The sequence below is a fragment of the Schistocerca gregaria genome, unplaced genomic scaffold, assembly GCF_023897955.1.
Source record: "Schistocerca gregaria isolate iqSchGreg1 unplaced genomic scaffold, iqSchGreg1.2 ptg000925l, whole genome shotgun sequence".
NCBI lineage: Eukaryota > Metazoa > Arthropoda > Insecta > Orthoptera > Acrididae > Schistocerca > Schistocerca gregaria.
In genome coordinates this window covers 202,893-216,762 of record NW_026062282.1, presented here as the reverse complement: position 1 = coordinate 216,762, position 13,870 = coordinate 202,893, and the positions used below count along the sequence as shown (strand labels likewise).

The window sequence follows — 13,870 nt, the reverse complement described above, 5'->3', positions numbered from 1 at the left end:
AACACACACATTTTACAGTACGCGGTACAATTTTGCGCTCACGTTTATTGCAAATATCCTATTCACTCAAGGCGAGTTATTGATTGAAGGTGACGCAGTAATGCCCAAACTCGAGCACAGCCTCATGAGTGCCAATTAGATGCAAATATTGAAATGACCTCATGATGGGTACAATAAAAAAGTAACCGTTATTTTGGTTGATTTTGCACGTTTGCTTATATGCTGTGGAAGATGAGCCTGGATGAATCGAAATGTACATGTGTTAGCATCTGAAGCTACTGATGGACTAGGAACAAGTGCGTGTAATTCTATTTAAAAAAATAAGCGTACTTAATCGTGTATACAACAAAATGAAAAAGAAAAAACAAAAGTTTTATAAACTCCCTTCGACGGAGTTTGACCAGACATTCATCTCTTAAGATCCGTGTCTCATCGAGCCACTGAAGGTTGTGGAAAATTCTATACAAATGTTATTTTTTTTCGCATATGTCAATTACGGCTTTTCGGGCTGAGCGTACATACAAGTAGCCGGAATAGACGGCAATTGGGATATTTATGAAGAATTCGAGCAGACGACCGGTAACGAGGAATAGCGACGTCAAGAACATCTGAAGACCATATTCATACATGACAAGTTGATTGAACTTTTGAACCATTTCAGTCGGACCAATATAGTTGCTCTCTAAATCGGTGCATGATATCATCTAATACATGAAAAAAAATCGAAACAATGAGTTTCTGCTGGATCCATTTGGCGATACAGGTGCAATTGTCATCCATTGCCAGCAGAAAAAGGGTCGTCGTATTGAATAAAATTCTTTATACTAGAGCATACAGTAAATAGAGCGGAGAAAATCAAAATGCAAACTGAGACCAGAGAAAAGATATAGAGTATTAATATCCACATCTTGTTCTGTAGTCTTTTTCCTAATCTATGAACTTACCGACCAGATAAGACAGTAAAAGTTGCAAATGAAATTTGATTTTTGAAAATTTTTTTAATTAACCACATCGACAAAATGAATCTTTTTTCAGTTGCATACTGTCTAAACTACTATATGACACGCATGCAAAAAAAACCAGTCTTTACTAGAACTCATCAAGTGGATAGAAAAAAGGAGTAGAGCGCGCTTTGACTCTCTCCATGTAAAAATAACCAATTTACACAGGAAAACCATCATGCGCGGATCTATATATTTTTGATAAGCTCTCTCTGCACAAAAAATGCCAAGTTAAAGCCAGTTGTGCCATTTCAGTACACTCTCGTTCTGTGCCAGCACATAACTTTTTGTAATTTTTCTTACCGAATGCCATCGGGCGTCACTTGGTACAACGCATACGACGGTGCAAGGTCGGGTGACTTCAAAATTAGAGCGCGCTTCATGTTGGAATTAGGCGCTTTCTCTAATAATATTCTTGTGCTGGCATGGTGACTCCAAGTTTCTCCCAACGCAGGTACAATTCCAAAACCTGGCTTAGTCGTCATCTGGTTAACTAATACGATGGCGACATTAAAACTATTTGCTACAACGGTCAATTGGGAGGCAACTGTCGACAGCAGACGCGCGCGTTGTGCCATGTCTTTAAATTGGTCACAAGCTCTAAAATGGAAAGTGATGCTGTCGATGACGATGCACCGAATGAGCCCCCGTCCATCATCTCTATTCGCGTTCAATTCTTTGACGATATCAGCCAGCTGACCGATCAAGGCAATGAGCTCAATGTAATCGTAAACTCGATAGTAGTGCAAATTCTGTAAAATATAGCTGAGCGTCAATTTTTTCGGTACAACATTTAGTACTTTTTGATCGTTAATCAGCGATTCAATATAGTTGACAAGTGACGTCGCCATTTCCACTGCGCGCTCCACCATGAAGGAGCCTTCTGTGTCAATATAAATTGCGCAGCCTGCGCATCCTCCATACTCGTCAGGAATAAACGTGTTGATTGCGAGTTGAATGCCCATTTGTGTTTTTCCAATTCCTGGCATACCACAGAATTCCGTGATCCGTCCTAACTGAACACCTCCATTGAGGATTCGGTCTAGGTCCTGATTGAGCGTGATGATGGATGGCAACGCGAGCGATTCGCTCACCATGTCGAGTGCGGTCTTCGCCTGAGAAAACACATTCGCGGAGGAAAGGTAGTCTTCTGTGTCTTCACTGTGAGTTTTGGGGGGCTCGAAGTGCGTGTCTGACGAGGAGTCATCGTTTAGGTCGTTTTTGATTGTCCGCAGTACGGACAGAGCGTCCTGCACCGAAAAGCGACATTCTTAAGTACGCCAAAAACGCCAATTTTTTTTTAGTACTTAGCGCTTTTAGAAAGGGGTCTGTAACACCTACCTTTTGCGAGGTCGATAGGGCGAAATCCTTCAAAGTCTTGAAGTGTCCTGAACCCGGAGACTAACAGTTTTTTTTTAAGGTTTGGAGGGATTCGAAAAGTGTGTATGGAGCGTGTTTTGTGCATCGGCACAGAAGGGCTTTGTCCAGCACAAACATGAAAAGAAAAAAAAATTCCGACGGATGATTTTTTTTGGCTTGTTTGTCCAAAATTTAGACTTTGACTGCGCCAGCGAAATTTAATTCGGGTCTCTTGGTCAAGACCGCATTGAGGGCGGACTCAGCTGTTTGACGTCAAAGGCGATTCTGTTTTCTAGATAGTCTGAGGATGGCAATTGGTTTTTTTTGATTCAATGTCCAAGTTACAGTCTGCAACTGTGTATAGAACCTCTGATTATTTGATCATCGATGCTTTACGAGAGAAGCTGAGGGTGCGTGGGGGGATGTGAAAGAATGGTTTGAAGGGTCCCGGGGAGAATGTGCTGGTGGTGCTCATTTTTTTTAACGTTCCTGCCTGAGAAATTTAGGGAAATTCTGCATCGTACTGCTTGATAGTTCAAGAGCTCAATAGTGGGTCTAGGTTGTCCGCATGGTATAGGTAAGAATATGGTGGTCGAAAATGTTTTCTTAGACAACAATAGTTGACTTTTTTTTTCCCCTAGCATGCTTACGAAGAGCGTTACGGAGATCAAGGTGGTTTATTACGAGTTAATCACAGCGATTTTCAGTTTCGATTGGTTTTCCCATACTCGGCCTCAGGAAGTCGCCGCCTATTCTACTTTTTTGGTTCATCTCAACTGCGCGCACGGCGGAACTTACCTGTATGCCACATATTCATCTATAGCGAAGGCTTTCAGAGGGCCCATAGCGGCGTCGGTGACAGGTACGGGAGGGGGAATAGGGAGGGGATGGAGGAAGTACGTTTTTTGTGGAATTTTGACTTTTTTTTTTGAAGCGCTGCAAGAAAAGCCCAAATACGATGTCGAAGCGGCTTTCAAGAATTTGCACGATCTTGTGCAGAGATTGCTGAAGCTGTTGCCCAATTCTTTGTCGTATTTCATATCGACGTTGGTTGATAAGTTCCCGCACAAGGTTCTGGAGGCGCCGATGCACTTGGCGTTTGCAGAGAACATTTTGAAAGCGTGCGAGTATTGTCCTCAGCTTTTGAAGGACGTCATTGAGCTTCTTGTGGACCGGATCATTCAAATAGACGTACGTTATGTCTGTGGGGCGCGAAGCGCGCGGGTCGAACGTCGGCGCCGCGCTTTTTGACGGGGCATTTGAAGGCGTCGTTCAGGGGCGCCTGGGGCAGTTGTACGCGCGTGTACAGAGCGAGTTTTGACATTTTGCGATGCTAGGTGGAAATTCGCAGAGAAACGCTGATCCAGGGGGTCGAGGGTGAGGGGAGCGGTGTGTTCGAAGTTGACATGGGCGTGAGTTACCAGGAGGAGCAACTGGTCAAGGTGGATCAGGTGTTGGACGTGCTTTTATGTTGGATTGCTCGCATTGACAGCGACGCGTTATTAGACGAAGTTTTTTCGATCATGTTGGATATATTTGACAAATTTTTGATGTTGTCTAATGAGGTTAAGTATGCGCAGTGGATTTTATTCTATTTGTGTCGCTTGAGAAAAGCCTACGCTAGTTCGTTTTTGGAGCATTTATTTACGAATTTGGAGGACGAGTCATTGGCGCCCTTATCTAGACAGCGATGCGTATTGTATATTGGGAGTTTTGTCGGTCGCGCGACTTACCTGAACAGGGTGAGCGCCCAGCGTGTTCTATGCGCGTTGATAGATTGGATGAAGAGTTACGTGTCGGCGAACGCGACGGCCTATCCGGACGTGGAGAGACACTGCGTTTTTTACGCAGCGTTTCAAGGTCTGTGCTACATGCTGCATTTTGCTCACGGTTGGATTTTTGAGGGGTGCGGGAACGAAGAAATGCGGTCTCTCGGACTGGACGAGATTGTCTTGGCGTCTCTGAACCCGATCAAGGTCTGTCGAGCGGAGTTTTCCCAATCCTTCTTGAAGGTCGTGGCGCGCTATGGATTGCGCTACGACAGTTTGGTGGAGAGGAACGAAAAGATTGTATTAGACAGCTCTTGTAAGACAGACCGTTCTTACCAGGATCGCAGCGCTCCGAGCGTCACAGAACTGTTGTGCATTTATCCTTTCGACCCCTGTCGTTTACCTCGGAGCGATCAGCACTTTTTGGACGTCTGTAGGCATCCGGAGCACAGGAGCCTTCAAGAATGCGTCGCCGCTGGACACGGCGAGGACGAGGAGGCGAGTGAGGAGGACCTCGCGAGCGGCCTCGGCGTGGAACTTGACGTTTTGGACGAGAAGGGAGACGATGATTTGCACGCCCTGCTGGATGAGAGAATGTGTAGTTTCAGCATCGACAATGACTAGACGAGCATCAAGGTTCCCGAATGCGAGGGCTCGGTGTTCACTTACCGCAGAGTTAGGCCGCTCCTGACTGACTCTTTTGTGTGGGAGAGAGAAATGACAGGTGTCAACTGTACAAAAAAGTTTTATTAGGCGAGTAGTTTTTTTTTTTTTTGGAGTCTTTTTAGGAATTCGGTAGAGTAGTGCGCCTTTTTGTTGGACTTGACTTGGTCGATGGCTTGAGCGACATCCGAGCGGTCGTTGTCGAGCCAGTCCTTGAGCGAGCGGTCTTTCGTGATGTAGCTCTTCGAGGCGCCGTGGAGGAGGATGGGTTGCTTGAGCAGGGCTTTTAGGTCGTGTTTCAGTTGGTCGATGCGATTGAGGCGGCGTTCGCGCTCTAGTCTTTCTTGGATTAGAGTGGCTTCGTCGGTGGGCTCGCGGAGTTCTCTGGGTATATCGACGTCGAGCTCGTCGGCCAGTTTTTTGATCCAGCCACCTCGAGACCTTTCTAGAGTGCGCCGGTTCTGTAGGGAGTAGAGTTCTTCGGCGACGGACGCGCGTTCCTGAGCCGGAACAAAGGTGTCCATCTCGACCGGAAAGTCCGGGAAGTTTCGGTTCAGCGAAGAGGTGATTTTCGAAAACGCGGGACGTTCGGAAGGGCCGACGAACACAAGCGCTATGCCGGGGTTGTAGGCCCTGGCGGTTCTCCCGCTGCGGTGGACGTAGAGCTCTGCGCTAGACGGGACGTGGTAGTGGATGACGTAGTCTATTGAAGGGATGTCGAGACCTCTGGAGAGAAGGTCCGTGGAAATCAGCACCGAATTGGCGTCGGAGCGAAATTTGCTCAGGACTTTCAGCCTTTGTCTTTGCTGCATGTTGGCGTGCATCCCCCAGGAAGGGACCCCGAGTAGGCGCAGACAGTCGATTATTTTCTTGATGCTGGAGATGGAGTTGACGAAGACGAGCGTGCGGCCCTTGTACCGAAGGAAAAAGTAGTACAAATAGGTGAGTTTTTGCTCGTTTACACAAAAAATTTTAGCCTCTTGTAGGCCGTCCGTGCACAGGTCTTGGCTGTCGGTGCTCAGGACCTTGACTTCGCGCTGGAACTCGACATATTCGAACAGTCTTTTGAACGTTTTGGACAGCGCTCGCATCCAGTCTAGCTTGCTGGAGGCGACGGCGCTGATCGAGGGAAGGAGGGTTCTGGCGGTTTTGGGGTCGATCTCGTCGAACTGACGGCTGTTTATACACATGGTGGCGGAAAACACGTATGTTTGAATAGGTTTGATCGGGCAAGAGGTGGCAGAGCCGAGGAGGTCTCTGCGAGATTGGTAAACAGAACGAAGAATGTAGGAAATTTCGTCGAACCTGTCGTCTTCGACCATCTTGTCGGCCTCGTCGAACACCAGGAACCGAACGGTGCCTAAGTTCATTCCACAGTTGGAGAAGGAGCCGGTGCTTGTCACGTCCCAGAGCCGACCAGGCGTGGCCACCAAAATGTCCGGACGAGAGGACAACAGGCGAAGCTGCTTGGCCATCGAAATCCCGCCTATGATGGAAACAATCCGAATGGGTGCATACCGCGTTATCTGAGCCAAATGGTCCGCTATCTGCAGCACTAGCTCGCGCGTCGGCGCCAAAATCAGGCACTTGAGGTCGTCTCGGCCGGACGACGCTTCGCGATTTCCTAAAATTTCCAGAATTTGATGGGCAATGGGCAGTCCGAACGCGAGGGTCTTTCCGGAGCCCGTTTCCGCCGAGCCGATGATGTCGCATCTTGAGTTCAACGCCTGCGGTATGACTATTTTTTGTATGTTCGTGGGGGTTAAAAATTTGCATTTTTTGAGAGCGTACAGCAGACGGGAATCCAGATGATACAGAGTCGTCCATTCGGCCAGTTTGCTGCTCGCGGCTTTGAGTTTTTCTTCCGGAACGGCTACGCCGCACTTCCTTTTCGCGAATTTCCTTTGGTCAGAAGGTCTGGCCGCGACGGCGTCGGAGGTCTGATTCGGCGATTTCGATGCTGCATCGACTTCTTTGGCCGCCTTCGAAGTCCGACTTGGCGGCTCCGCGAGGCCCTGCTTCGCTTTCGCAGCGCCAGGCGAGGCCGTCGAGTCGTCTCGACCCTTTTCGGAGTCGCAAGTCGGGAGCGCGTCCAACTCGTCGTCTACGGTGTCTTCAGGCAAGAAGGGCATCTCCCTCGGCTCTTCGTCGTTTACGACCGTGCCTTCCCCTCGCATCAACGCCTTCAATTGCTGGCTGGAAAGAGACGGGTCAACTTGCAACTCTTCGAGCCTCATGAATCCAGCTTCTTGAAAAAACACGTCGTTGGCAGGCTTCACTTGCTTCCAAGCCAGATGCGAACACCGCTTGGCTTTTTTCTTGGGTGCGCCTTCGCCGTCCGCCTGCGAAGAGGCCCTGGTCCGGCCCTGGTCCGGTGAAAACCTGGCGTGGCTTCCTCCGCACGACGTTTCGTGCGACGCCTCGGTCGCCGCATCCGAGGAGGCCGCCGAGCCTCGGACGCGCTTCTTTTTCCCGCGTGTACAGGCTAGATGGCCGGGAGGCATTTCATGGCAGGAGACTGCGCCGGGTTTGATAGGTATGGCCCGCCCAGCACGCTGAGCGACAGAATAGTCGGAACAGCCTCGATCAAAAAAAAAATCGCTTCGCTATTTTTTTTATACAAGCAATTATTTACGAAAAGACGAGTCGATTCACTCGAAGCGTACTTATGCCGACCGCGGCGTCACCCCGCCTGTGTCAAAGTCTGGCGCCTCCGCGCGCCTCTTACCCAACGCCGCCGGTCGGATGGCCTACGGCCACAAAACCTCCACGGCGCTCGAGCGACTTCCCCCCCCTTTTTCACAGAGCCGAGCAACCCGGAGTCCGTCTTATTCAGTCGTGGTTTTATTCTCCACGGCGTCCTGCGACTGGCCGACCGCGCGACGAACCCTCTCTTCGAGCAGGACGTCCGAACTCGCCGACTCATTTTTATTCTTTATGTCTTTCCACCATCTTCGACTCTCGGCCACCCTCCGGCTTTTTTCGATCCGCGCCTCCGCCTCCTCCCGACCAATGTAGCCCTTGGAGACCCTCGCCCTCAGGCGCCTCTCGAACACCAGCTGTCGCCGGTTGAAGGGCCGCTGATTAACCTTCTGCCAGACGGGAATCAGCAACTTCCGCACCTTGAGCGCACACTCGCTGTCCAGCTTTCTGGCGGACGTGAGCAAAAGGTAGTTGTCCAGACCCCCTGGTCGAAAGGCAACGCATGAGGAAAACATTTCGTACGCGCTCTGTGTGTGCGATCCGTGTACGTACCAGCCTTGTCTATACACCGAAGTGCGTGTGTGGTGACTTGGATTCTGAAGTGGACCCCCAGCAGCTCGCTGTATAGTTTTTTTCTCTGAATGTTTGGCGTCCAAGTGCGCCGCGTCCTGTCGTCGAGGAGTTCATCGGGGCCGCGCGGAAACGAGCGTACGGTTAGCCGAGGCGCGTTCGAGAGCGAGCTAGGTCCGGCCTGGGTGCGGCCTCTTCCGCGAGGATTCGCGCTGCGAAAACGCACATTCGGTGAGAGAAAGTAGGTCTATTCCCGTATAGCTTTTCCTTGCCGTGAAACAGGCCTCGCTGGGCGCGACGCATTTTTGCGCCGCGAACGAGTAGGTCGCGGGCGGCCTGCATGGTCGGGCGACGCGCAAATAGCAAAAACTGGAGCAAGCGACTGAAACTCGATTTTTTTAAGGTTTCTCTCTACACATGCCTTTTTCAAAAAAACGCCTTTTCGGACGCACTTTTTTTTTTCTTCTGCTATTTTTGGGCGCGCTGAGGAACTTTTCTGCGCGCACCGAAAAGGCGCTCGGGGAGACAGATTCGAGAACAGAAGGGCCAGAGGGGGGAACGCTAGAGCTTTATTCTTAGGTTTTTTCTAGAGGAGATCTTTGCCGTTTTGAGAAGGTCCATCATGCCTCTTGCGTAGTGGAGCAGGTACATTTCCCAGTCCAGGTTTTTGGGATCTATTGGAAACAGTTCTAGGTCTTTTTTGCTCATGCACCTGATCACTTCTTGGACGTTTTCCGCGGAGAAGAACCACTCGTTGGACGAGAAATACCCCAGGCTCTTGATTATTTTGTTCAGCCGAAGCATCTGGTCGAACAGGACGGGCTGCTTTCCCGACACGACGAGCTTCAGGTCGTAGATCAGAGCTGGAGAATAGTGAAAGAGGATGTTCAGCGCGATGAAAAGCGGCTTTTGAGGGACAAAAAACATCCAGGGGCGCCAGCCGTACAGGACGGGTATCGGGTGGCGCTTGAAGTAGTTCAAAAGAATGTTCTTCGCTGTGAACCAGGTGGTCGGGTTTTGACTCGAGGTGGTCGAGTGGAAAATTGGAAAGTTGTCTTTGAATTTGTAGCTATTCGAAGGGTCAAAAGCGCGCCTTGCTATGTACCAAGCGGCAACAATTATCAGCGTGGCGGCTAAGTCGACTGGAATGAAATCGGCGACGTGCTTGCGCGACCCGTGCATGACGTGCAAGACACCCAGCGCCGTCATGTAAAACAGGCCATTTGCTCCGATCAACGTGTCGGTCCATCCTGGATAGGGAGAAACATAAGCGCATCCGACGATCGACGGACGAACGATGCAAACGGGTACGTCTCCCTTCTCGTATAGCAGCAGGCCCTCCGCCAGAGCCTTGGTGTAGGTATAGGTGTTCGGGTGCGGCGAGATGACGCTCTGGGTCTTCTCGCACGCTTCTTCAACGCTCATCCGATTGATTCTGTCCAGCGCTTCGTACACTTCAGTCCTTCGCTCGGTTGAAACGACCTGTCAGCACGAACAAATTTGGAGAGGAAAAAACGGGCGCGCGGGCAACGACAACGAGAACCGCTCCGTCCGCGAAGACGTTGGAAAACTGTCGCCTTCAAAAGACCGTCTGAATGAGCACCGAACACCAGACACGCACCTCGAAGTATAGATCTGCTCTTTAATGTCAAACGGCCTAATGTTGTGGTGGGAGTTGACGTAAGCCGTCGAGACGTGCACATACGCCTGCAAGTTCTTGCACCTCTTCGCCAAATTCAATATATGAAGCGCCCCTATAGTGTTAATCGAGAGGGCGGTTTTGAGGGTTTCGTGAAATTTGGTCGTTGCCGCGCAATGCAAAATTACATTCGTTTCCAGCTCCAAGGTCCTCAACGCATCCGGAGATAAGTTGAAGTCCGGCGAAGAGATGTCTCCTTCCAAGATCTAATGCAGGGGCGACAACATCAGCCTCGCTACACACACAAAATAATGCCCAAAGAGCAAAAAAAAAACGGCGCCGAGGGTGCACTTTTCAAGCAGTAGACCCTCTCCTGCCTCGCCACCACGTACCACAATTTTATCCCTTGCGCTCGGATTGCGCTCAAAAAGGTCGCGAATTATTTGCAAAGGAACAATTTTTTTCTCGTATCTCTCCAAAGCAGAAAGGTTCTGCTGGGGACGCACCAGACAGTACACCTTAGACACATCTGGACATTTCCTGAAGAGCTCAATTAGAACCACTTTGGCGAGGAAGCCCGTGATACCGGTCAAGAACACGGTCTGATTAGCATAAAAATCAACAATTTGCGAAGACATTGCTACAAAAAAAAAAACGGAGGCCAGAAGAGTTCGAATTTACGCTAGCTATTCAGTAATTCGCAGAGAGACATCTAAGTGAAAGGCAGCTGACGTCCGCTAGAATTGAAGCTGTTGGAAATAACGAGACATCTGAAATAATTTTTTTTTATCAAACCGAGCGCCTAACACCAATAATCTCTTTCGCCCGTTCAGCTGAGCCCCTCGACTCGACCCCTAAACCAGGGAGCGCTTCCAAGGTGCGGTGTGCCCAGCGAAGCGGAACTCAACAGGCCAGTCGGCAAAAAGCCTTTTCTGTAAACGACAAACGGAAATTCTGGTTGTGTCAGCAGTTCGCGGTTCTAGGGCTATATTTGCCTCGGTCCGCGAAATTTCCCTTGGGTCGCCTCAATGGCCGTTCTTTACGGCGCACGCGCTCTCGGTCCCCAATTCGACGGCTCCGCCGCCTGCGCCCTTGGGGCGCCTCTTCCGCGACGCAGGGCCGCGTCTCCAACCCTCGACGGGACCTTCTGAACAGCACTTTGCGATCGAACGCGACGGACCTGCGGAAAGGCCTCAGCGAAGGGAGAAAAGGCGATCGCGGCGCCGCAAATTCTCGAATCCGGGCGCCCTCTCCCCCTCTCGGTGGAACGTACCGCACCAAAACAGACGACGGACAGGGAGATTTCGAATGCGCCTCCGCCCGTGTTGACTTTTTCGTACGGAATTTTTTTTCGTTCTACCCTTTTGTGAAAGTGAGCGGTTGCGATCAGTCTGCTCTGGCCCCCAAACCGGAGAATACCCGCCTCCATCGATGCGACGGCCTGGCCAGAGCTGCCGCGCGGAGAAAGGCGCTCGCGCCGCTACGCTTCGAAGCCCTCCGCACAAGAGAGAGATCGGCGGCCGCAGAACTCTTAACCTGAATTTAAAGTTCGTGTCGCGTTCTAAAAACGAACGGATGCGGGGCTGGTCCGCTTCGCGCGTACGACCCGTGGTCCTGACCCGACTCAACACCAGAATTTCGTTGACGATCACTGAGCAACCGATAAGGGAAATTGCAACCCCATATATACGGCGTCCGCGTTCGAAAAACAGTCTCCAGATGCGGCGCGCCGCAAAAAAAAAAAAAAAAAAAAAAAAGACACGTGTGGCCATCCCAGAGAGAAATGCGCGTATTCCGCTCGACAAGAGTTCCATTATCCAATTAAATTCCTTCTTCTGAAGCTGTCGAATCTATCTCGAATTTGAAACGCGTCCGCTCTGATGCACCTCAAAGAAGCAGATGGCCTATCCGCACATACAATTCTCGGCTTTGGCGGCGCATACGCGTCTTTTCCAAATTTCCGAACTTTATACATATTGGCCAATAAGATTTTTTTACGCCTCCTGAGCCTTTCCTGCAGACGCTCCAGCCTTTCATCCGCCATCTTCTGGTAACGCTCGAGCTTTTCGAACTCTTCAGCAAACTTTTTACGTCGCTCCATTCGACGAATGAGCAACTCACGCAATTTCAACTTTCTCTCTCGATCTCGCACTTTCTTGCTTTTTCGGTAGACGTGACGTTTGGGCACTTTAGGCGCTTTACCGTCTGATAGAACCGCGGCGAGAATTTTGTTTTCATACACGTCGGCGTCCGGCGCCGCGTCCTCGGCGTCTTCAGACTCCGACAGGAGACACTTTTCGTCGGCGTCTTCGCAAGTATTGCTTTCAATGTTGACTTTACGCCGATTCAAACGCTCCTGATATTTGGCGAGAATTTCTTCATTTTTCATCTGTTGCTCTGCGGTCGGAATGTACGAAGTGGACTTCAGGTCTGCTGGCTCGACAGCAGAACGAGCGCTCGGATGGTACTGAGCTTTGAGCTTGTGCCCGGAAGGGACAGACGGAGAACAAGTTGGACCTGTTGAACTGCTCCTCTTGTTCTCAGAAGACTTCTCCTTTTGATCGTCCTGCCAAATGTCGAAGACATCTGGATTGGTGCCAGTCTGGGCGAGTTGCGAACCAAGCCGAGATTTAGCTATCCGCGAAGGCTCAGAGCCATCGACCAGCCTTTTCCGTTGACTGATTGCCCTCCGGGGCGCGGTACGCGTCGAAGACCCGGTCGGCTTGGTATGAGGATTAGGAAGCACAGAGGAATCAATGTGCAAAACTTTTGAACGGACGCGCTGTTTTTTCACGTCGGGGTTGAGCGGTAGCGGACCTGTTGTACTCAAGGGCAATTTGTGGAAGAGAGATCAGTCGAAGGTACCGGTGTCATGAATTTTGACAGCTCCATACCCTTTGGCTTTTTTCTACTGATTTCAAATAGAGACTCTGAAGGTTTTGTGCGGAGACTGCCGCCGGCGAGCAACTCCTCTGTCCTTCTCATGGAGCCATCCGTAATGTCAGATATGTCAATGTTTCGCCACTTTTTGGCTCTCCGAAGCCTCCTTCTACATCCCTTAGCCATCCCGTGTCAAAGGAAGCTCAAAAATATAAAGACGGGGTAGACTGCGAGACTAAGACCGGTTAAATGGCTATTTTTCTGAGGCCACGACAAACATTCTGTAATTTTTTTTCTCTATACAGCGCCGTGAACCGGCCAATAAGGAGAAGATTCGCCTCCAACCGGCAAGACAACATGAACTCAATTCAGAGCACTAGGGACAGAACCGAAAGGAGCGGTGTGCCTCTTTCGCAATTCGGAGTGCTCGACTTCGGTCCTATTCAAACAGAAGCGAAACGCTCGAATAAGTCTCGGAAGGCCCGCCAAACTTCCAAAACCCCGGCGGAGCCGCGAGCACCCAGTGCCGGGCCCCGACTCGAACTTGGCGCGGCAAAACCGAGAAGCCCTTAAAACAAGTTCTATTTATTTTTTTTGTCAGTCATATAGAGGGTTTTGTGTGTACATATGGGTGAGCGAAGAGGAATGTATACACAGTGTGTACGGGATGTCTAGAGCTTGATATGATGCATTGGTAACTCTGACACGTAATTTGCAGCTTTTTGTTCTAAGCTGAGTTTCTCGGACTTTTCGAGCAGCATCGAATCGGTCCATCTGCAGGCTGTCACGTTTTGAAAGAACAAAAATAAACGGTCACCAACAGCATATTCCTTGCTGACTCCGATGGCACCTGAAGGCCGGTCAAATTCAAGGACGTTCAACTTCAGTAATGTGTCCATTGAGTTTTTGAGGGTCTCCCTAGTGCAGGCTTCGAGAGAAGTCAGCTTCTTGTTGCTGTAGAGTTGATCCGCGATTTCATATACCGTTTGAAGCCAGTCATGCGGCTGGACTTGCCTTGGCCGAATAGCGGTAACGGCCAAGGCCATGACCCAGTAGCAATCGATAATGGACCTTATAAGACTAGGGAAGTAGTAGAACGCTTCAGAGGCGCTTTTGGAAGTTCCGAGACGAACTTGATCAGACAAGAATCCGCTGGATTTTTCCAGCCATTTACGTTGAAAATGAATAGAGAAAATTTGATCCAATTCTTCATCGGCATCTGGATGGATCTTGTAGATGAATTCTTGACCAATGAGTCGAGAAAGGAACTCGGTTTGAGCCTTCAG

At 50.0% G+C, this 13,870-nt stretch overlaps 5 protein-coding genes and 1 long non-coding RNA gene across 7 annotated transcripts; 1 reads left to right on the top strand and 5 right to left on the bottom strand.

Annotated features, from left to right (window-relative positions):
- Positions 1 to 30: 30 nt before the first annotated feature.
- On the bottom strand, positions 31 to 959 carry LOC126325512 (uncharacterized). The gene is made up of 4 exons (XR_007560149.1): positions 836 to 959; positions 523 to 704; positions 331 to 459; positions 31 to 237 (listed from the first exon to the last, which is right to left on the bottom strand). It is a non-coding gene; the product is annotated as an uncharacterized LOC126325512 (long non-coding RNA).
- A 341-nt stretch (positions 960 to 1,300) lies between these two features.
- Positions 1,301 to 2,098, bottom strand: LOC126325483 (uncharacterized). Its single transcript, XM_049995189.1, has one exon. The coding sequence runs from the start codon at positions 2,096 to 2,098 to the stop codon at positions 1,301 to 1,303; it is 798 nt and encodes a 265-aa protein (XP_049851146.1).
- A 270-nt stretch (positions 2,099 to 2,368) lies between these two features.
- LOC126325496 (RNA polymerase I-specific transcription initiation factor RRN3-like) lies at positions 2,369 to 4,886 on the top strand. Of its 2 annotated transcripts, XM_049995203.1 has the most exons (5): positions 2,369 to 2,770; positions 2,867 to 2,937; positions 3,002 to 3,222; positions 3,295 to 3,551; positions 3,698 to 4,886. In XM_049995203.1, exons 1-5 carry the CDS (start codon positions 2,693 to 2,695, stop codon positions 4,751 to 4,753), a joined length of 1,683 nt encoding a protein of 560 aa, XP_049851160.1. In that variant the 5' UTR covers positions 2,369 to 2,692; the 3' UTR covers positions 4,754 to 4,886. The 2 variants fall into 2 exon arrangements, with proteins under 2 accessions (XP_049851160.1, XP_049851159.1); XM_049995202.1 differs by having other exon boundaries at positions 2,600 to 2,770; positions 3,002 to 3,551.
- On the bottom strand, positions 4,857 to 8,570 carry LOC126325493 (ATP-dependent RNA helicase ddx24-like). Its single transcript, XM_049995199.1, has 3 exons — positions 8,292 to 8,570; positions 8,048 to 8,163; positions 4,857 to 7,979 (listed from the first exon to the last, which is right to left on the bottom strand). Exon 3 carries the CDS (start codon positions 7,294 to 7,296, stop codon positions 4,879 to 4,881), a length of 2,418 nt encoding a protein of 805 aa, XP_049851156.1. The 5' UTR covers positions 7,297 to 7,979; positions 8,048 to 8,163; positions 8,292 to 8,570; the 3' UTR covers positions 4,857 to 4,878.
- Positions 7,621 to 9,490, bottom strand: LOC126325482 (fatty acyl-CoA reductase 1-like). Its single transcript, XM_049995188.1, has 2 exons — positions 8,692 to 9,490; positions 7,621 to 7,979 (listed from the first exon to the last, which is right to left on the bottom strand). The coding sequence occupies exons 1-2, from the start codon at positions 9,488 to 9,490 to the stop codon at positions 7,621 to 7,623; spliced, it is 1,158 nt and encodes a 385-aa protein (XP_049851145.1).
- A 1,985-nt stretch (positions 9,491 to 11,475) lies between these two features.
- On the bottom strand, positions 11,476 to 12,835 carry LOC126325502 (uncharacterized). The gene is made up of 2 exons (XM_049995209.1): positions 12,599 to 12,835; positions 11,476 to 12,521 (listed from the first exon to the last, which is right to left on the bottom strand). The coding sequence occupies exons 1-2, from the start codon at positions 12,768 to 12,770 to the stop codon at positions 11,518 to 11,520; spliced, it is 1,176 nt and encodes a 391-aa protein (XP_049851166.1). The 5' UTR covers positions 12,771 to 12,835; the 3' UTR covers positions 11,476 to 11,517.
- Positions 12,836 to 13,870: the final 1,035 nt, after the last annotated feature.

What these genes read in the sequence shown, in the direction of transcription:
- LOC126325483 (XM_049995189.1), bottom strand. Translation starts at nt 2,098, where the DNA reads ATGGTGAGCGAATCGCTCGCGTTGCCATCCATCATCACGCTCAATCAG.
- LOC126325496 (XM_049995202.1), top strand. Translation starts at nt 2,693, where the DNA reads ATGTCCAAGTTACAGTCTGCAACTGTGTATAGAACCTCTGATTATTTG. An exon ending in AGGTTGTCCGCATGGTATAG is followed by an intron (nt 2,938 to 3,001) that starts GTAAGAATATGG and finishes TTTTTCCCCTAG; the next exon opens with CATGCTTACGAAGAGCGTTA. An exon ending in ACCGGATCATTCAAATAGAC is followed by an intron (nt 3,552 to 3,697) that starts GTACGTTATGTC and finishes TTGCGATGCTAG; the next exon opens with GTGGAAATTCGCAGAGAAAC.
- LOC126325493 (XM_049995199.1), bottom strand. Translation starts at nt 7,296, where the DNA reads ATGCCTCCCGGCCATCTAGCCTGTACACGCGGGAAAAAGAAGCGCGTC.
- LOC126325482 (XM_049995188.1), bottom strand. Translation starts at nt 9,490, where the DNA reads ATGAGCGTTGAAGAAGCGTGCGAGAAGACCCAGAGCGTCATCTCGCCG. An exon ending in CCTGCTCCACTACGCAAGAG is followed by an intron (nt 7,980 to 8,691) that starts GCATGATGGACC and finishes CCTTTCGACCAG; the next exon opens with GGGGTCTGGACAACTACCTT.
- LOC126325502 (XM_049995209.1), bottom strand. Translation starts at nt 12,770, where the DNA reads ATGGCTAAGGGATGTAGAAGGAGGCTTCGGAGAGCCAAAAAGTGGCGA. An exon ending in CAGTAGAAAAAAGCCAAAGG is followed by an intron (nt 12,522 to 12,598) that starts GTATGGAGCTGT and finishes TGAGTACAACAG; the next exon opens with GTCCGCTACCGCTCAACCCC.